This window comes from Macaca thibetana, chromosome 4 (genome assembly GCF_024542745.1).
Source record: "Macaca thibetana thibetana isolate TM-01 chromosome 4, ASM2454274v1, whole genome shotgun sequence".
Classification (NCBI taxonomy): domain Eukaryota; kingdom Metazoa; phylum Chordata; class Mammalia; order Primates; family Cercopithecidae; genus Macaca; species Macaca thibetana.
Window position 1 is genome coordinate 42,017,460 of NC_065581.1, and position 20,579 is coordinate 42,038,038.

The 20,579-nt window shown below is 44.0% G+C and overlaps 4 protein-coding genes across 6 annotated transcripts in view; 1 reads left to right on the forward strand and 3 right to left on the reverse strand.

Moving 5' to 3' along the window:
• Positions 1 to 20,579, reverse strand: part of OARD1 (O-acyl-ADP-ribose deacylase 1) — a 449,744-nt gene that overhangs the window by 73,086 nt on the left and 356,079 nt on the right. The gene's annotated exons all lie outside the window — the stretch shown is intronic.
• TREML1 (triggering receptor expressed on myeloid cells like 1) lies at positions 9,030 to 19,952 on the reverse strand. Of its 2 annotated transcripts, XM_050789484.1 has the most exons (7): positions 19,949 to 19,952; positions 14,029 to 14,090; positions 13,541 to 13,873; positions 11,048 to 11,150; positions 10,586 to 10,674; positions 10,028 to 10,080; positions 9,030 to 9,685 (listed from the first exon to the last, which is right to left on the reverse strand). In XM_050789484.1, the coding sequence occupies exons 2-7, from the start codon at positions 14,069 to 14,071 to the stop codon at positions 9,371 to 9,373; spliced, it is 936 nt and encodes a 311-aa protein (XP_050645441.1). In that variant the 5' UTR covers positions 14,072 to 14,090; positions 19,949 to 19,952; the 3' UTR covers positions 9,030 to 9,370. The 2 variants fall into 2 exon arrangements, with proteins under 2 accessions (XP_050645441.1, XP_050645442.1); XM_050789485.1 differs by lacking the exons at positions 10,028 to 10,080; positions 19,949 to 19,952 and having other exon boundaries at positions 14,029 to 14,600.
• TOMM6 (translocase of outer mitochondrial membrane 6) overlaps positions 10,450 to 20,579 on the forward strand; it is a 657,333-nt gene continuing 647,203 nt past the window's right edge. The window contains exon 1 of the mRNA XM_050789517.1: positions 10,450 to 10,459. The gene's annotated coding sequence lies outside the window, so the exon portion shown is untranslated. The remainder of the gene's footprint in view (positions 10,460 to 20,579) is intronic.
• Positions 18,315 to 20,579, reverse strand: part of TREM2 (triggering receptor expressed on myeloid cells 2) — a 33,375-nt gene continuing 31,110 nt past the window's right edge. For both annotated transcript variants that reach the window (XM_050789490.1, XM_050789489.1), the window contains 3 exons: positions 19,609 to 19,699; positions 18,680 to 18,873; positions 18,315 to 18,586 (listed from right to left, as the gene is read on the reverse strand). In XM_050789490.1, the coding sequence (XP_050645447.1) occupies positions 18,570 to 18,586; positions 18,680 to 18,873; positions 19,609 to 19,699 (302 nt within the window). In that variant the 3' untranslated portion in view covers positions 18,315 to 18,569. The remainder of the gene's footprint in view (positions 18,587 to 18,679; positions 18,874 to 19,608; positions 19,700 to 20,579) is intronic.

Genomic DNA, 20,579 nt, shown 5'->3' on the forward strand with positions numbered 1-20,579 from the left:
AGATTTTTTTTAACTCTTAAAAGTCATTAGCACAACTCTACCAGAAGTTAAAACCAGGAGTAGACAGGAGGCCTGGAAGGCTTTAAGATGAACTGATTCCATCTTTTGTAAGGTGAGATCCATTAGCAGATGAAAAACTATGACCCTAATAAAGAAATTGCCATTACTTAAGGAGGGCTGGTAGTGCGAGTGCCTTCGTGTTGCCCTCTTTTGGCACAGATTTGGTGATGGGCTCCTAAGAAGTCAAGGAGTCTTTTGAGAGGTACAAACGGTTGTGGGAATCCATTTCTCCTTTGTGCTGTGTGATTTGGCCATTCCCAGGTAAAACTGCGAAGTTGCCAAAAGTATGTGTAACTTTAGCTTTCTCCCTTTTTCTTCTCTTTGGAGTTGCCATCTTTGGCCTTTATCTATTTGATGGTGTTTCTTCCACTGAGTATGATCTTCCCATTGATTTCTTACACTTTGTAACTCAATCATCTAGTGTCCATAGAGTGAATTTGCTAATGTTATGATAGCTGCAATTCGTTATTTACTTACTTGTGCTTGAAATACATTGTTTAAATCCTATATCAATTCTGTGAGTCAAGTACTATTATTATCCCATATTACAGATGAAGAAATGGAAGCCTAGAAAGAGTTTACCCCAACAAACATAGCCACAAAATGATAGAGCTGAGCTTCTAACTCAGATTTGATTCCAGAGATTATGCTAGGCTATGCAGGCTTTCATGGGAACTAGGCTTTCCTGTACCCAGGCTTTACTGTTCTCTTCAAATGGCTAAGATCAGAACTTTAAGGACAGGAAGGGAGACGTTTATGAAAGGGAGGCCTGCACTTACCCTTTAAATCATGCAATCTAATCTATACATTTCCTCCTTCCACTTTTCTCCCTCTTGCTACCTTTCTTTTTCCTGTCCCTCTATTCCCTTCATCTTCCCCCTTGCATTCCTCCCATCTTACTCCTTCCTTTCTTCTTCTCACCCACTTTCTGTCCTCCTCCCTCATTCCTTTAAATTTCTGGGAGGTAATGTAGAGTAGCAATCCAGACGAGGACTCTGGAACCAGATAGGCTCGGTTGAAATTCTAACTCTGCTGCTTATTAGCTGCATTCATTTGGGCATATAATTTATCCTTCTATATGCCTCAGTTTCCTTTTCTGTAGATGGAGATAAAATATCCTCTTGTCCTAAAAATAGGACAAAAGACTGTCAATGTGAAGATTAAATGATTATAAAGCACCTGGCATATAGTAAGCACTCAGTGACTGGTAGCTATTATTATTGGTTCAGCTTTTATATTTAAAAGTAGATGTTACATTTATGTGGTAGAAAATTCAAAAGAAACAAGTGTATAACAGTGAAAAACTCTTTCCCATCTATGTCTTCCAGAGACCAGTTGCCCTCCCCAGAGATAATCAGTGTTACCACTTCCTTGTGTACCCTAGCAAAATTATTCTATGCACATGTAAGCAATAGTATATAGTTACTGCAACCTTCTTTCCCACAAATGGTGGTGATAGGTAATAACACCCTGCAGTACTTCATCCTTTTTTTTTTTTTTTTTTTTTTTTTTGGCATTCCCTTTTGGCACTTTTTTTATTGAGAAAAAATTCACCCTTTTAAGGTATACAATTCGGTGCTTTATAGTATATTTGTAAGACTGTACAATCATCACCACTATCTAATTCCAGAACATTTTTATCACCCCAGAAAGGAACTCTGGTCCCATTAGGAGTCACTCCCCATTTCCTCTTTCCCCAATCTTTGTAACCACTAATATATTTTCTGTCTTTAAAGATTGGCCTATTCTGGACATTTCATATAAATGGAATTATTATACATGGCTTTTTCTTTCAGTTAGCATAATGTTTTCATGGTTTATTTATGGTGTAGGGTTACTCTTTATGGCCAGGTAACATTCCATTGTACCACATTGTGGCACATGATGCCACATTTTATTTATCTGTTCATCATTTGGTGGACACTTAGGCTGTTTCCAGTTTTTAACTATTGTTATAAATAATGCTATGGTAAACATTCATGTACAAGTTTTCGTGTGAACATAGGCTTTCAATTCTCTTGAGTATATACCTATCTTGGCATTTCCAGGAATTTCCAGGTCATACAGAAATTCTGTGTTTAACTTTTTGAGGAACTGTCAAACTGTTCTCCAAAGCCTCTGTACCATTTTACATTTTCACCAGCAATTTCCATAGCCTAGCCAACACTTGCTTTTGTTTGTCTTTTTTATTATAGCTATCCTAGTGGGTATGAAGTGGTATCTTATGATGTTGATTTATATTTCCTTAGTAACTAATGATGTTGAGCATCTTTTCATGAGCTTACTGGACACTAGTATATCTTCTTGGAGAATGTCTATTCAAATTATATGCCCATTTTTTAATTCGAGTTTTTGCCTTTTATTGCTGCATATTACAAGTTTTAAAAATATATTCTGCATACTGGACCCTTATTGGGTTTGACTTGCAAATATTTTCTCCAATTCTGTAAGTTGTCTTTCCACTTTCATGATGAAATCATTTTGCAAAATGTAAGTTTTTAATTTTGATGAAGTCAATGTATCTATTTTTTAGTTTGGATCTTTGTGCTTTAAGTGTCATATCTAAGAAACTATCAACTAATCTGAGGTCACAAAGATTTACTCATGTTTTCTTCCAGGAGAGAAAAATCGACTTTTTATTTTGGCTTTTACATGTAGGTCTTCAATTTATTTTGAGATACTTTTTGTATATCATGTGAGGTCATGTTACAAAATCATGCTTTTGCATGTGGCTATCCAGTTGTCCTAGCACCATTTGTTTTTAAACAAAATATTCTTTCACTTATTTAATTGTCTTGACGCCCTTGTTGAAAATCAGTTGATCTTAAGTGAATGGGTTTATTTCTGGCCTCTCCATTTATTCTGTTGGTCTATATGTCTATCCTTATGCTAGTACCATACAGTCTTGATTATTGTAGCTTTATAGTAAGTTTTACAATCAGGAAGTGTGAATCCTTCAACTGTACTCTTCTTCTGCAAAATTGTTTTGGCTATTCTGGGTCCTTTGTGTTTACATGTGAATTTTAGGATTGGCTTATCGATTTCTGCCAAAAGGACAACTGTAATTTTGATAGGGATTGCATCAAATCTATAATTAATTTGGGAAGAATTGCCATCTTAACAATACTAAGTCCTCTGATCCATGAAACTGGGATATCTTTTCCATATATTTAGGTCTTCTTTAATTTATTTCAATAATATTTTGTCATTTTAATGTATAAATGTTAGACTTCTTTTGTTACATTTATGCCTAAATATCATATTCTTCTTGATACTATTATAAATGGAATTGTTTTCTAAATTTCATGTTTGAATTGTTCATTGCAAGTATATATAGAAATACAACTGATTTTTGTGTATATATAGTTTTCTTTTTTTCTCAGACAAGTTAGATAATGTGTATTGATTTTGCATCCTGGAACTTTGCTGAACTTACTAGCTCTAAATTTTTTTTTTAGATTCCTTAGGATTTTACATATGCAAGATCATGTCATTTAAAAATAGATGCTTTTCTTTCTTTCTAGTCTGGAATCCTTTTATTTCTTTTTCCTTTCTAATTTCTCTTTCTTAGAACCTTTAGTACAATGTTGAATAAACGTGGCAAAGAGTGAATATTCCTGTCTTGTTCCCAATCTTGGGGGAAAGATTTCAGTCTTTCACCTTTAAGTGTGCTGTATGCTTTTGATAGATGGCCTTTATCATCTTGAGGAAATTCCCTTCTATTCCTATTTGTTGAGTATTTTTGACATGATATGGTGTCAGATTTTGTCAAATGTTTTTTTGGCATCTGTTGAGGTGACCATGTGGTTTTTGTCCTTTGTTCTATTGATATGGTATAATATCACATTGACTGATTTTTATATGTGAAATCAACTTTGCATTCCTGGGATAAATCCCACTTTGTCATGGTGTATAATGCTTTTTATCTGTTACTATATTCTATTTGCTAGTATTTTGTTGAAGATTTTTACATCTCCATTGATAAAGGATGTTGGTCTGTAGTGTTTTTGTTTTTTCTTGTGATTTCTTTGTCCGTTTTTTGGATTAAGGTAATACTGGCCTCATAGAATGAGTTAGGAAGAATTCCCTTCTCATTTATTTTTTAGAATAATTTGTAAAGGGTAGGTTTTTAAATTCTTTAAATATTTAGTAGCATTCACCAGTGAAGCCATCTGGGCCTGGGCTTCTCGTTGTGAGTTTTTTTTTTTTTTTTTTTTTTTTACTAATTTAACCTCTTTACTTGTTATAGATCTATTCAATTTTTTATTTCTTCTTGAGTCAGTTTCAGTAATTTGTGTCTTCCTAGGAATTTGTTCATTTCACCTAGGTTATCTTAACTTGTTGATATACAATTGCTCATAGTATTCCTTTATAATCCTTTTTCATATCTTAATGCCAGTAGTTGTCCCTCCAATTTCATTCTGTATTTTAGTGATTTGAGTCTTTTTTTTTTTTTTCTTGGCTAGTGTAGCTTAAAAAGGTTTATCAATTTTGTTGATCTTTTCAAAGAACCAACTCTTGGTGGTGGTGATTTTTCTCTATTATTTTTCTGCTCTCTATTTCATTTCATTCATTTCTGTTCTAATTTTTATTATTTTCTTCCTTCTGCTTGCTTTGATTTTAGCTTACTCTTCAGTCTAGTTGCTTCAAGTAAAAGATTAGGTTGCTGTTTTGAGATCTTCTTCTTTAATGTAGGTGATTAAAGCTATAAGTTTCATTCTAAGCACTGATTTTGCTACATCCCATAAGTTTTGGTATATTGTGTTTATATTTTTATCTCAAAGTGTTTCTAATTTCCCTTGTGATTTCTTCTTTAACACAGCTGTCATTTAGAAGTATGTTGTTTAATTTCTACGTATTTATGCATTTCCAAAATTTACCTCTGTTACTAATTTCTAATTTTTTTCCATTATGGTAAGAGAACATACTTTGTCTAATTTCAGTCCTTTTAAATTTATGGATACTTGTTTATGGTCTAATATATAGTGTATCCTAGAGAATGCTGCGTGTACACTTGAGAGGAATATGTATTCTACTGCTGTTGGGTAGAGTGTTTTATAACTGTCTGTTAGGTCTAGTTGATTTATAGAGTTGTTCATGTCTACTGTTTCCTTGCTGATTTTCTGTCTACTTGTTCTATCCATTTTTTAAAGTGAGATATTGAAGTCTCCAACTATTACTCTTTACTTTTCTATTTCTTCCTTTAATTGTCAGTTTTTGCCTCACATTTTTTGAAACCCTATAGTTAGGTGCATATATATTTATAATTGTAGTATCTTCTTGATGGATTGACCTTCTTATCATTATGATGTCCTTTTTATCTCTAGTAACAATTTTAAGTCTTAACTCTATATTTTGCCTGATATTTGTATAGTCATTCCAGCTCTCTTTAGCTAGTTTTCATGGTATATGTTTTTACATTCTTTCACTTTCAACCAGCTTGTGTTTTTTAATCTAAAGTTTTTCTCCTATAGGCAGCATGTAGTTGGATCATGTATTTTTTTTTTTTTTTTTTTTTGAGACGGAGTCTCGCTCTGTCGCCCAGGCTGGAGTGCAGTGGCGCGATCTCGGCTCACTGCAAGCTCCGCCTCCCAGGTTCACGCCATTCTCCTGCCTCAGCCTCCCGAGTAGCTGGGACTACAGGCGCCCACAACCGCGCCCGGCTAATTTTTTGTATTTTTAGTAGAGACGGGGTTTCACCGTGGTCTCGATCTCCTGACCTTGTGAGCCGCCCGCCTCGGCCTCCCAAAGTGCTGGGATTACAGGCGTGAGCCACCGCGCCCGGCCGGATCATGTATTTTTAATGCATTCTGCCAATTTCTGCCTTTTAGAATGTTTAATCCATTTACATTTAATGTAATTACTATAAAGTTAGATTTATGCCTGCCATTTTATTTGTTTTCTATTTGTCTTATGTCTTTTTGCCTCTCTTCATCAACTGCCTTCTGTTGTGTTAAATGTTGTATTAAATAGATAATTTTAACTTTAGCTTTATAATTGTTAATCTATGAAGTTCTCTTTTAAATCAAATAGATAGGGAGAAAGACATTTTTCCTAAGTAAACATTCCTTCTATTGATGCAAGTCTTTGGTTAATTTCCAGAGTTCTGAAAAAGTTGATTCTGAATATATTTGCCAGTTTTCTTGTTTCTTGTTGCTGTTTTTTTTTGTTGTTGTTGTTGTTTTGTTTTTTTGTTTTTTTTTTGACAGAGTCTTGCTCTGTCACCCAGGCTGGAGTGCAATGGCACAATCTCAGCTCACTGCAACCTCCACTGCCCAGGTTCATGCAATTTTCCTGCCTCAGCCTCCTGAATAGCTGGAATTACAGGCATGTATCACCACACCCGGCAAATCTTTGTATTTTTAGTAGAGATGGGGTTTCACCATATTGGCCAGGCTGGTCTCAAGCTCCTGACCTCAGGTGACCCACCTGTCCCAGCCTCCCAAAGTGCTGGGATTACAGGCATGAGCCACCACGCCCGGCCTTCTTGTTGCTTTTTGGAGGAGAGAGTTTTCACAGGTTCTTACTCTGGCATGTATCAGTTTTAATGTATGAGTTCTTTTATGGCTTCTGAGTTTGGTTCATTCTTGAAAGGGCTCTTTTCTCTCTAAAATTATTTTAACTATTCCTCAACAGTCTTTCAACTATTTTTTAGGCCAATTTTATCAAAATAGTATTTACATTTAGGAAAATGTACCCATTTTAGCGATAGGTTTTTGACAAATATATATACCTATGTAATCACTAGCACAATCATGATAGAGAACATTTCAACCAAAAAAGTTATTTCAGGTCCCTTTGTCATCATTCCCATTCCATCAATACTCCCAGCTTCGACACAAAATACTCTCATTATATTTTTCATTGTCTTTGTGTTATTTCTCCTTTGTCATTTTTTATTTCAGTCTTAAGTTGCCTAACAGTGTCTCTTTCATTTTATTTTAAAGAATCTGTTCTTTTATGTATTAGTTATATCATTTTTCTCTTTTAAAATTAACTTTGGTGGCCTAAGCCTGTAATCCCAGCACTTTGGGCGGCCGAAATGGGCGGATCACGAGGTCAGGAGATCGAGACCATCCTGGCTAACACGGTGAAGCCCCGTCTCCACTAAAAATATACAAAAAATGAGCCAGGCGAGGTGGTGGGCGCCTGTAGTCCCAGCTACTCGGGAGGCTGAGGCAGGAGAATGGCGTGAACCCGGGAGGCGGAGCTTGCAGTGAGCTGAGATCTGGCCACTGCACTCCAGCCTGGGCAACAGAGCAAGACTCCGTGTCAAAAATAAATAAATAAATAAATAAATAAATAAATAAATAAATAAGATAAAATTAACTTTTTGAGTAAGATGCTTAATTGTTAAGAGTGTGAATTTTCCTCTGAGTACTTCTTTAACTGAATTCCAAAGGTTCTGATATGAGGAGGTCATCTCACCATGTTGCCTGCATTTACTTTGCTTTATATTGCATGTGTTTCTTCTTATAAAATTTAGCATGGCAGTATTTTCATCTTAGAAGTTACTTTTATAACTATGACTTTGGTTGGTATTCATAGACTTCCTATCATGATCAATGATGGAATTTTTATATTTCCTCTTCCTTACCACTCAATTGATTGTTATTTTTCTTAGTATTTTCCTTTATACTCAAAAGTAAAAATACACTTTTTACTTCTGACATGTTCTAAAAAGTTCTAAATATATTCAGACCATGGTGAGTTTTTCCAGAGGGTTCTTTTTAGTCTTTATTCTGCCCTTTTTTCTGCCACCTGTCCACTCCCCAGCAGGCAGTCCCTAGTCATTAGTTGATTGGTGGGCAAATTGGAGCCCAGGGCACACCACTTGTCCTTCTTCCTGAGGTGCTTAGGCCAAGCTTAGGGCCCCTCCAGATGGCAAAAACCTCTTTATGCCTAGCTATTTGTGATTGTAACAAGACTGGGTTACTGAGCATTTCATCCCAATATGGGCAAATACATACACCCCTCAGTATCTGGGGGGGATTAGTTCTAGGACCCCTGTAGATACCAAAATCCGTGGATGCTCAAGTCCCTTATATAAAATGGTGTAGTATTTGCATATAACCACACATCTCCTCATATACTTTAAATCATCTCTAGATTACTTAAAATACCTAATACAATATAAATATTATGTAAATAGTTGTTATACTGTATTGTATAGGGAATAATGACAAGGAAAAAGTCTGTACATGTTAAGTACAGACATAACCATTTTTTTCTAATATTTAAAGAAATATCTAATATTTTTTTTTCCAGTATTTTTGATCCACACTTAAATCTGTGGATACAGAACCCATGGATATGGAGGGATGACTATATTTTCAAATTGAACAGTTTCAGAAGAAATTCTGGCAAGTCCTTAAAGGCTCTTTCACCCCTAGCCTGAACTAGCTTTCATTCACACTTGACCATGGCCATTCCTTTACCATTCCCTTTTCCCTCCCCTCAGTTCATTTCTCCATGGGGCCCTTCCCAGGCTCCAGAGTTTAGACCAAGGGAAACAGTGTTACTAGATGACCACCTAGTTAAGAGACAGCCAGCTCTGGTAAGACTGATGTCTGTAAAGGTCTTCTAGTGCTTGAAAATCCTGTGTCCTGCCAAGGAACAGACTTGGTGTCTATTTCCATTTCTGTCCTTGCTCCTGTTTCCTTTCAGTCCCATTTCTCATACACCATTTGTCCTGGGTCTCTTTTAACTATCATTAACCTATCACCACCCCCACCCCATCATACGGTGTCGCATCATGTCACATATTCACAAGGTGCAGAGCAGAAAGAAGAACTTCCTTGACTCACGCAAATGAATCTGTACTTGGAGGCATCATGAGAGAAGCAAAAAATACTTTTGAGGAAGACTTTTCAGCATCCCTTGAATCAAACTGCATTGTAGTGTTCTGACCAGGGAAGGAAACCATTTCCCCACTGACGAGAGACAGGAGATCATACAGCACAAAATTCAGACCAGAGTCTTTTCCGTTCACAGGCCAAGCAATTAGTCAAACTTGGGCAGTTTCCTTTCCCATTCAGCCATTAAGAGTTTGCACATCATTATTAGGATTTATTTAGCCCAGTGTGTAATGGCAGAAGAACCAGTGGGGGAGTGGGGTACAGGGAGGTCTTCCCCAAGACATCTCAGTCATATCTGAGCATCACTTTCCCTGACAGTAAAGTTAGGACATTGGATTAGATCTTAAAGTCCCTGGTTGCTCAGATATCCTAAGGATCCTAGGGCATGAGCTGGCTGGATGGATGCATAGAACCCCTAGGGATGGTCCTCATGAGTTTACAGTGTGATGAGTTTAGCTGGATGGAGTCTGATTGTTAGGTGGATTCTGGGCTGGCCCACAAGAGGCCCCTCCACCCTTGTTCCCTCCCGGGAAGATGACTGTGGCATATGTCACAGGCTTGGAGCAGACCAGGACCTTAGGAGGTAGAGGGGGCAATGAGGATGGAGCTGGGAGTGATGGTTTTCCTGATGGGGGATCAAGAGGTAGGCTGGTGTAGGTAGTATTGTCAAATGAAGGTGGTGAGTCAAGTCTAACGTGTGGTACATCCAAAGGCAATTCAGCAGCCAGTCCAGAGTCACTGACATGGTGGACCACTGAGGAGGGATTCTGAAACAAAAGCAGGCAAATCAGGAATGCCTCCCTCTGCCCCAGATCTCCCTTTGGTGGGAAGCCCAGGACCACACTAGATCTATCTCTTGAATCCTGAGTATGTCAGTGGGCAAGAGGGCTTCATTGTGAAGATTTTCCAGCCCCAAGTTTCTCCCCAAGTCTGGGAGGGTGGGATGCCAAGGGAGACCATTAGTGTCAAGTTTACAGCATTTACGAAGAGGGTTTCGACCCCAGCTAGGTCCCAGTCCTTTCTCCACCCCATCATCCTAGGACCTCTCAGTGAGTGTGATGAATGGAAAGTCTGGGGAATTTGGCTGCGGGCCTGCAGAGGCTTCTTACCATGCCTGAAACTCTGCTGCTCAGGAATCGGCCACTGACACCAAGCCTGTTCCCTGGCAGAACAGACAACAGCAGCATAGTCTGCTTCCGGGGCTAGCTCAGAGCCCTTCCCTCACTCCCTTCCTTCAGAAGCCTCTGAAACCTCTTCACTACTGCAGACTCACCTTCCCCACTCCCACCACCAAATCTTTACCCCTTCCATCTCCCCAGCCTGCTGGAAATCTCCTCACCCACTTATGGTTTCCAGAGCTCCCTTCAACTCACCTCAGCACTCAGCCTACCTCCCGAAACCCTTTCCCCACCTTCTCCAATGCCTTTCCTCCCATTGCATTGCCCCACCGTTTCTAATTCCTGTCTTTCTGCAGGCTGCTCCCGTTGAATCTCCTTCCCTCCCCTCCATCCCTCAGCCCTGGAAATTCTAGGATATGGGGGCCTTGAGACTTAAGCCCAGGTAAATCCATTTGTAGGGGGATTGGACCTAGACTCCTGGCCTTATCTACACAACTGGTTGATACAGGAATGGTAGGGCCAGGCTGAGATAGGAAGATAGCCACCTACCTTTTTTCCTCTTGGCCATCACAGCAAACAGCACCACCGCTGCCACCAGCAGGCCTACCAGGAGCACAGCACCCCAGATCAAGGGGATGCTGAGGAACAGAAAGGGATAGGTAGGCTTAGACCTGAAGCCTGTGGGGAGCTGCTGGCCAGGAGCCCTGGAGCAGCGACAGAAGGGTTACGTTCTCGATTGGGAGAGGGAGATGGAATAGAATGAGGAGGGCTGACTGAGGCAGGGCAGAAGAGGGACTCATTAAGGTGTCCTGGCTGAAGATTCACCAGCATGAAGGGACCATTGCTGAACCAGGACAGAGAAGTATGTATCTGTCTGTCGTCTGTCCAGAAGTTCCCCAGAGGTGGGAAGAATCATAGGTTTTCCCCTTCGATTTAGTTGGGAGCTCTAAACAAGTCATTGTCTCCACTACCACCCTTTTCCTGGCCTCCCAAATCCAATCTTGTCAGTACCTCTTCTCATCCTGGCTGGGTTCCAAAGGGTTGGCACTGCCTGCAGGGTCTGAGAATGCGTTCTCAGCCAGACTGCCAATCTTATGGATCTCTTCTTCATCCTCTGTCAGGCCAGGAACGGAGTCAGAAGGAAACATTTAATGAGTGCATGCCCATGTGGGCAGGCTTCAATATCCTGTTGAGTTATGAGGGACTGGAGGAGTGGAGCCAAGGAAGGAGAGGACCCCAGGAAGAAACACAGAAAGGGGAGGATGGGATGTTCTTTAGGGGCCTGTCATTCCACAGGTCAGGAAATGGCACTGGCTTTTTATGTCTTTACCTGGTTGTGACTACACCCACTTTTCCCTGTACCACCAGCTCCCCCCATCCTCCCGCTGCATTTCTTCCCTTTTACTTGCTCTACCCCTCACCCTTCTGGCCTTGTCAAGCTGTTCAGTCTGTGTAAAAACACCTACTGGATGATCTGTACCCACCTCTCCTTCCCACCCGAATAGGTTTCTCCAGTTCTCATCCTCAGGGTGACATAGCTCCTGGCTCTCATGGGTCTTAAATGGGGCCTCCTCACATACCTGCAACCCTGCAACCCCAGCCCAAGCTCTGCCCTCAGGACTGAAGGAAATCTGAGTGGGTCCTCATGTGATGCAACACTAACCAACTGACCCTTGCTGAGAGGCTTGCTGGGATCCTGAGACTCAGTTTGAGGACAAGGCTTCTGTCACCCATAGGATGTGCTTGACTTCTGGCTGTAGGACTTGGGGTTGGTTTCTCTGGGCCTGGAGACTTGTCTTAGGAACGTGGCCAGTCCTTTCAGACCGACTGGAATGGGGCCTTGCCTTGTTCTTGAGAGATTTACCATTCCTACTCCCCTTCCTATGCCACACCAGGAACTGGGGCTGCTGTGGCACATGTCCTGCCCTCCTGGTGCCTATTAGGCTGCCTTTGACCACCTTCTCTGAAGCTAAATGCTCGCCTGAGCTGCAAGCCACATCATCTCTGGATGCTATGTGCCACCTGCCTGCCTGAACATCATTCTCCACAGCACCTGCCCCATAGCAGCAGGTTGGGGGCCCAGCTCCCTGCCTCCCTGACCCTCCTCCCAGGGAGTCTCCTCTTGTCACAATTTGCCTTTTAGGGAGTTAGAACCTGAATTTAGTAACTCAAAGTGTCAAGGAATGAGGAGGGCAAAGAATGACAAGGATTAACAATATATTTATAATATAAGACAATAACCACGGGCTTGAGATGAGAAGGATTCTAATGACAACATAGTCTACCCTCTTATTTAGAGGGAAAAAAACAAGGGAAGGGGCTGGGGCGGTGGCTCATGCCTGTAATCCCAGCACTTTGGGAGGCCAAGGCAGGCAGATCACTTGAGGTCAGGAGTTCAAGACCAGCCTGGCCAACATGATAAAACCCCGTCTCCACTAAAAATACAAAAATTAGCTGGGCATGGTGGCGGGCACCTGTAGTCCCAGCTACTCGGGAGGCTGAGACACAAGAATCACTTGAACCCGGGAGTCCAAGGTTGCAGTGAGCCAATACTGCCATTGCAGTCCAGCCTGGGCAACAGTGAGACCCTGTCTCAAACAAAACAAAATGAAACAAAACAAAAAACAAGGGAAGGGAAAATGCTCTACTTAATTTTATTTGGGGATTGGGCATAAAATACTTGAGAAAAGGAAGACCTAAAGGTGAAAAAATGGCCAGTTCCATAAAAGAAAAGGAGTGGCTGTCTGTGCTTGAGGTAGCTGACCATTTTCCCTCCAGAACTTTATTTTTAGAACATCCTATCTTTCTTTAAAAAAACCCAACTTTTTAATATTTTAAAATTTTCTTTTAATAAATGCTTGTATACTAGAAAAGTTATGGGCTGTGGGAATGAAACCTGCAAAAACAGTGTCTTTAATACTGAAATAGGGTCAAGAATATTGGCTTAAAATATGAATGACACTTTTTCCATTTTTAAAACGAAAGGAGTTGAAGTAGTTCAGGTACTGAATGTACCCACTTGTAGGTGAGACATACTAGATGCCCTGTGAAGACTTATAAAATTAAATAAGGTATGCATTCCATAATTCTTAAGCCGCCAAGCCCACTATTACAGGAATAAAACACTGAAAGCTACAAAAATTAATTCTGGTTTTATATACTCAGATTCAACATTGTTTAAAATATTTCTAATTAAAAAATAAATTAGCATCAAGTATGTTGAAAATACTGGAAGAAGAGGCCAAGTCCCTGGGGTGGGAAGGACACGCCTTCCTGTTGGGAAGCACACTAGTGTGGAAGGGGGAAGGGGATGGTTTTCAGCTGATTTATCTCAGACTTCCCACCCAGTTTGGTTTCCGCTCCCTGCAGAGCTGTCAAGAGGATATCTCCTCCGAATGCCTCCTCCCCAGGGGCCCCCACTCCTCAAGAACCCAAGAGCCCTGGCAATAGGTGGGGGTGGGGAGGGTAGGTCCAAGGGGTGGTAGCTGGCCTAGGATAACTCACCTGGGGGCAGTATGTTCAGAGAGACTCTATGCAAAATCTGGGGCCCCCTGGCCCCATCCACCATGCAGCCATACTCGCCAGCATCCTCCTCCTGCAGGGTAACCATTTCCACCTGCAGCAGACCCCCACCCAGGTCTGTGAGAAACGTACGCCTGCCCGCTGGAGCTCTGCGATCCACAGCTGAGGACACCAGGGGCTGGCACCCCTCCGGCGAGAACCGGCACCACACCTTCTGAGCCTTGACATCCTGGAGCCTGTAGTGGCACTGCACCAGAATGGAGCTTCCCACAGGTGCCTGCAGCACCTCGGGGAGGCTGCCAACTATGCCCTGACCTGGGGAAGAAAAGGAGGTGGGAATTGTGGGCAGGAGCTGGGAGCACCTCCCAGCCCAGCTGCTGGTATGGGTGTGGCGTTCACAATAACACTTTACTCCTGGGCATGGGGCTGAGCATATGGGGCCCGGAGCTGCAGCTCCTCCTGAACCTTACCTTCTAGTCCCAGGAGCAGCAGCAAGAGCAGGTTGGGGCCCATGGCTGGGCAGAGAAATGTCAACTCCTGGGCTTGCCTGGGGACTGACACAGCATTCCCCTGAGGGCAGGAAACATCTGCCTCAGACAGTCACGTGGGGTTCTCAGTGACTATGGGGTGGGAGACAGGAAATGATGGGCACCTCCAGGAGTGGGGAAAGGGAGTTCTTCCAAGCCCTGGTTGGCTCAGTGCTCAGGAACTGCCCTGAGGGTAAGGGTGGGCAAGAAAGGATGAGAAGACCCAAAGAAAGCTAGAAGCCTGCAGTGGCTGGGGCCCAGCTAAGGGGTGAGATGGGAGGATTGTGACAATTGGAGGACAAGAGAGAAAGAGGAAAGATGATCTTCAGGATCTTCCTAATACAGAATCTGAGGGTGCACAGCTGTGACGGAAGAAGGTAGAGTGCCCTGCACCTCACCCAATGCCATTCTCACTCTCAATTCTTTGGGAGTGCTGCCCCACCACCCAAGCTTTTAAGAGGTTGTCCTTGCATGCAGTACAACCTCAAACAGGAAGTTTCACCTTGATCCTGTACCCTGGACTGGGTCTTTCTTCATTTATTGTCCTGGACACTCTAGACCCCTTCCATCTGGATCTACATTCTTCGGTTCTAGGAAACGAATTATTTCTTTCATAATTACATGTCCATTTTCTTCTCCCCCTCCCTTTTTCTGCAACTCCTTAACTAGTTGGTTATTGAACGTCGTGTGTTCATTTCATTTTTATATCTTTTCTCTCTCATTTTCCATGTTTTTCTCTCTTTTGTTCTGCCTTCAAGGAGATGTCCTCATTTTTCTTCCATCCTTCTATTTTTGTCTTTTAAAATGTTATTTTTTAAAATATTTTTAATTTACAAGACAAGATATTCCTCGTTCTTTGAGCATTTTAAAATTCTGGCATACTATTTTTGTTTCATGAATGCTCTATCTTCTCTGCTGGAAGACAATTCTTCATGAATATTTTCACATTGCTGCATGTTCTAGTCCTTCCGTGCAAAGGGTACTGGCCAAGTTTTGTTGGCGGGTGACTGAATAGCAAACATGCCTTGAGTGCAACATCCAGAGATTTGCTTGCATTCTTCCTCTTCTTCACCAGAGATTTGTTTACATTCCACAGTAAAGGTTTCTCTCTCTCTCTCTCTCTCTCTCTTTCTTCCAGAGAGGGAGATACACCAAATTCTCTATATAAACTCCAAGTCTCATAATTTGGGGGTTTCTCTCCTGTGATCCAAGCTCACTGCCTACACAGGAGACTCCTGGCTCTCATTCATGTTGCCCTGTGGAAATGGGCTCAGGGAACTGGGACAAAGTGTGAGTAATAAACCTAATAAACTATCTGACCTCAGACATAGGGGAAGCACCAGTGGTCAAAGAGACTACAGCAGCTGGGGATGGTTAAGAGGGGAGTATTGCTCTAATCTGGAGGGCAAGACCTAGAAAAGGGTCTGGAAAGGCCGTTCTCCCTCACTCCCATCTCCTCCCTTCTCACCTCCTTTTTTCCTCTTTTTCCTTCCTTCCTTTGGGAACAAGGGAGTGAGGAATGGGAAACTGGGAGCAGGAGCTTAAGAAAACTAGTTAATGTGTTAAACTGGGCCTTGTAGAAGTGGAAGATTGGGTGACCAACTTCCCCTTTTTGCTTGGGACTGAGGGGTTTCATGGGACTTTCTGTGCAAAAACTGAAAAAGTCCTGAACAAACCAGAACGGGTCACCCTAGTTGGTGATGTGCTTGCATCCGTCTTGCCAATGCATACCAGGCTTTCTCTGATTGCCTTATAGGGAAGTTATTTTCATACTAACAAGCCACCCGGGCATGTTGTATGAAGAGGTGAACTGTATTCAACGCTGGACTAAGTGTTGAATATGGTCCACTGCTGGGTGCTGGGACAGAGGTGACCAGGCAAGTTCCTGGCCTTCACAGAGGCATCATGTTGCTGGGCATTAGATGGAGGAAACCAGTGTTTATTGAGGACCTACTATGTGCCAGTCACCTGGCCAAGGACCTTCACAATATTATTTCTTTCTTTTTCTTTTTTCTTTTGAGACAGAGTCTCACTCTGTTACCCAGGCTGGAGTGCAGTGGCACAATCTTGGCTCACTGCAACCTTGGCCTCCTGGGTTCAAGCGATTCTCTGCCTCAGCCTCCCAAATAGCTGGGACTACAGGCACGCACCACCATGCCCGACTAATTTTTGTCTTTCCTTTTTTTTGTACAGACAGTGTTTTTGCCATGTTGGCCAGGCTGGTCTTGAATTCCTGGCCTCAAGTAATCCACCCCCCTCAGCCTCCCAAGGTGCTGGGATTACAGGCGTGAGCCACCATGTCCGGCCACAAATGTTATTTCTTTCAACCCCACAAAAACCTTGCAAAGTAGGGGAAGTGGTTGTTTTGTTTGTTTATTTCTACAAGAGAGGGCACTGAGGTTTAGAGGGATTGAGGAGGTTGCCTAAGGTGTCTTAATAGGAGGCAGAGTTGAAATTTGAGGCCAAATGGCCTCACTCCCCTTCAGTCCAGAGTGCTCCCAGAGAGTCTGAGGCAGGGGATCCTGGGTGATTCCAATCCAGAGGGGAATGTCTCTGACACGGCAGAGAAGGAAAGAGAAAAGTCCAAGCTCCCATGAGGAGGAAAGCCTGATTCTGGGCTGGGGCTGATGGCAGCCACTGCCCTCGAGCACAAGGCAGGCTGCGGGGAGCCTCCCAGACCATGTCATCAGCACTGGTGCCCACAACTGGGGTGGGAGGGAGGTGGAGAAGGTGCAATTTGGGCTCAGCTCATTCTTGGTGTCTACCTGTGCCCTGGATCTATAGGAAGGGGGCACTGCCCCAGGACACAATAAGGAAGTTTAATGTGCCCCTGAGCCAGGCAGGCCATGGGAACACAGACTGGACCAGAATCCTAAGGCTCCAGGGCAGGGAGCCAATGCAGCAGCTTACATTGGGTGTGGACAAGGCAGGGTTGGGGCACAGCTGGAGCCAGGGGAGTGACATGTTGAAGTGAGGCTGGAACATGAGGGCCATGCCGGGAGCTCCATCCTGGTGATTTAAACCTTAGGGGCCCAAGCCCAGGTTAGGTGGCAAAGCAGCCACGTGAGTGGTGGCCACAGGGGATCCTGGGCATCCACTTCTCTTGGGCCCAGTCCAGAGAGCCTAAGAATGTGGCCGACTCACTTCTTTCCCCTGCAGCTCACCCGCAGGGGAGTCTCCTCCCAGTTTCCCCCAGAGTCTTGGCCAGGGTGGTGTGTGTGTGGAAGAGAGAGATGAGGTTGCATGAGCTGCCCTGGCTGTTCGCTCGCCCCGAATACTCCTCCTTGTGATGTCCTCATGGTTCACTTCGTGGCCTCCTTCAACTGTTCCTCACCTTCTGGCTGCTGCATTTAAGATAGTATCATCCCCTGTGCCTCCTGCACACCCATACTCCTAACCCTGCTTGATTTTAATTTTTTTCTTCAGCACGTTTTGCCTCTAACAGGTGATCAGATTGACTTATTTACTGTGTGCATTGTCTGTCTCCTCTCCTCCCACTAAAGTGAGCTCTGTGCGGGCACAACTCTCGCCTGCTTCATCCACTGTTGTGTTTCCAGTGTTCAGAATAGCACTCGCCACAGACTAGTTGCTCAAACTAATACTTGTTGAATAAATAAGTAGGAGTGAGTTAGAGGAAAGACCACCTTGAATGCCAAGTGAAATTTGGATTTCCAGGCTCTACTGGGGATTTTGGCTGGGGATTTTGGATAAGTTCCTTTCCCTTGTTGAGCCTCAGTTTCCCTTCTATATGATGAGGGGCTTGAACCATCAGTTCCCAGTTTGATATGCTGTACATTATGAAGCCCTTGTCATTTCTCCAAAGGCAAAGTGACATGATAAAAACAGAGTTCTAAGGAGATGAATGGATGAGTCTGCCAGGAGTTGACCTTGATGGGGAGGAACAGAGTCAGCTGGAGGGGGCCTTGAGGCAGGGACGTCCCATAATCCAGGGGAAGCTGATGGAGAGGGTGAATGCGGGGGAGGAGAGCAGAGGAAGACTGGATGCTAGAGAAACCCCAGAGGAGGAGGCAGAACTTGGCAATCAGATCTAGGGAAGGGAGGAGAGAGAAGAAAAAAACTGACTGGGCGATTGAAGCCTGTGAGAATGGAGGGATGTGGTATCCTGTGGTCCTGGGCCTCAAGGAGCAAGATCTCTTATCTTTTTCTCATCCAGATTCATTTTCTTACCCCTGTGGAAGAAAATGAGACTTTCATGAAGCCCACAACTATCCAGTTAAATAGGACAGTCTTGGGTTTATTTGTGAGTGTTTAAAATGTCCAGTGTTCAGTAGTTGTCAGGTGTTCTTACCACCTCCCCGCTCCCTCAAACACTCCCTGTTTCCAGAGTCCAGGAGAAGCAGTGTCCAGGCAGAGCAGTCTCTTGCCAGAGCAGAACAAGGAGTCCTGGTGGCCAAGTAGCACGTATGCAGGCTGGGCTGGTCCCTGGTGGGACTTCTCCTGGGCTTTTCCTCCCATCGTCTTCCTCACGTGTCTCTCAGCCCTGCAATAGTCCAAGGACTCATGTGGCCCCTCTCAGCACCACCTCCCATTCCTGCCAAGTCCACCTTCGATTGGCTGTGCTCTCCAAGCTCACCTGGCAGAGTTTGGAGCTGATGCCCTGGGTCATGGCCACAGTCCGGTTCACTAGGTGGATGTGTCCCTGGCTTCTGTCCATGCCAGGCTGCAGCCCAGAGGGCGCTGGCTGCTAGAATCTTGATGAGAAAGATGCAGGCCAGGAGGAGAAGGACGGAAGTGGGTGGGAAGGGGATTTCTCCTTCCAAGAGGCTCCTTGGAGAGACAAGAGGGCAGATGGGAGCCTTGAGATGGCCTACAGATTAGAATCTTCTCTCAGGGAATGGGGAGAAACCAGGAGCTTCTAGGACCTCAGCATACCTCCCCACCCAGCACCATCCCTGGGATGGGTCTTTTTGGGGCTTTGAGAGCCCATAGTCAAGAGACTTGAGTTCTAGGCATGCTCTGCCACTAACCTGCTGAGTGCACTTAAACACACCATCTTCCCTCACTGAGCAGTTTTCTTCTGTATACAGTGCTATGCCATGGGGGTGTGTGTGTACACACATGTGTGCTCAGTGGTTATATGAGCAACGTTTAAACACCAGTACACAGGCATGGACCAGTCAGACTGGTTCTGGTCCTACCAAAGAAGCAGAGATCGGGGGTCTTAGCTTTGTACTAAAGTACTAAAACTTTCATTGTTACTGAATTATGGGGATGTCTGGGGCTGCCAGTGGAGGGGCGGGAGCTGGCATTCAGGAGTCTTAGAGCAGCTGCTCTTTACAAACCATTATAGAAGTCTTCCAATAAATGAACAACTGACACAGTCACACTAACTAACTAACATGTAGCAGCTGGTGGAGGGGTGTTTAGATAAGACACATCCAGGGCCCTTCAGGCTCTAGTTGCCTTGTAATTTGTAGTTCAGGATGCCCAACCCCCATCCCCTGTGGGGCTCTGCAGGGTGGAAGTCTGCCCACGGGTTTTAGGAAAGAACCATCGCTGTACCTGGAGATGCTGTGCTCCACATGGGCATCCTCGAAGCTCTCAGACTCCCCGGGGACCCAGAGATCTCCAGCATCCCGGTGATCCAGGGGGTCTATGGGAGGCAGAGCCATGAGCCTCCAGCCCCTTCCTCCTTGAGGCAGGGGGGAACCTTTATGGGTGGGGTGAGGTCCCCTGGGCACTGGTCCTATGTGGATCAAGTCATTACACTCCATAAGCCTCAATTTCCCCACTTATAAAGTGGGCAGTTAGGAATACTTCCTTAATAGCAGGGTTACCAGGATTCCATGAGGGCACCTCTGGGCAGTGTCTAGCACCTCATTGGAGCTCAGTAACTACAACTCCCCCCTCCTTCTGCACAGGGGCTAAGAAGAGTGAATGCAATCATGGATGTACTTGAAAATCCTATCTAAACTGTCAAGCTATCTACACAAGCTATGGGTTACTTTCATTTTTCTGTCTCCCTCTTGGGAGTTGGCTAAGGGAGTTCACTGCCTCCTGCCATCCTTAGAAAAGTGGTGGAGGTGGGGTTTGTGTCTAGGACTGGCAGTCTCACCTGACCTCCCCACATCAGGCAAATACTACTCCTGACCTCATTTCCATGCTAAAGAGCCATACTGGGAGAAGGGGTTGGAAAAGAGGAGAGTCAGAAACAGCCTCTGTAGTCCCAGATTTGTTCTCCTTTGGGGACACAGTTGTGTTCTGAAGACTCAAGCAGAAAGCCTTCTTGGAGGGTGGTCCCTGCGCAAAGCTCGGGGATGGAAAGAGACACCGTGGCCCACCTACTCCCACCTGGAATGGCGATCCCAAGACAGTTCAGTAGCAGGAGTCTTGGAGCACATGTCACACCCTGCCCGCAACTGCCCTCCCCCACAACACAAACTCACCGGAACCCTGTGGGGTCAGCAGGACAGACACCACCCTCTCCATTTACAGATGAGAGAATGGAGGCCCAGAGAAGGGAAGCACATTGC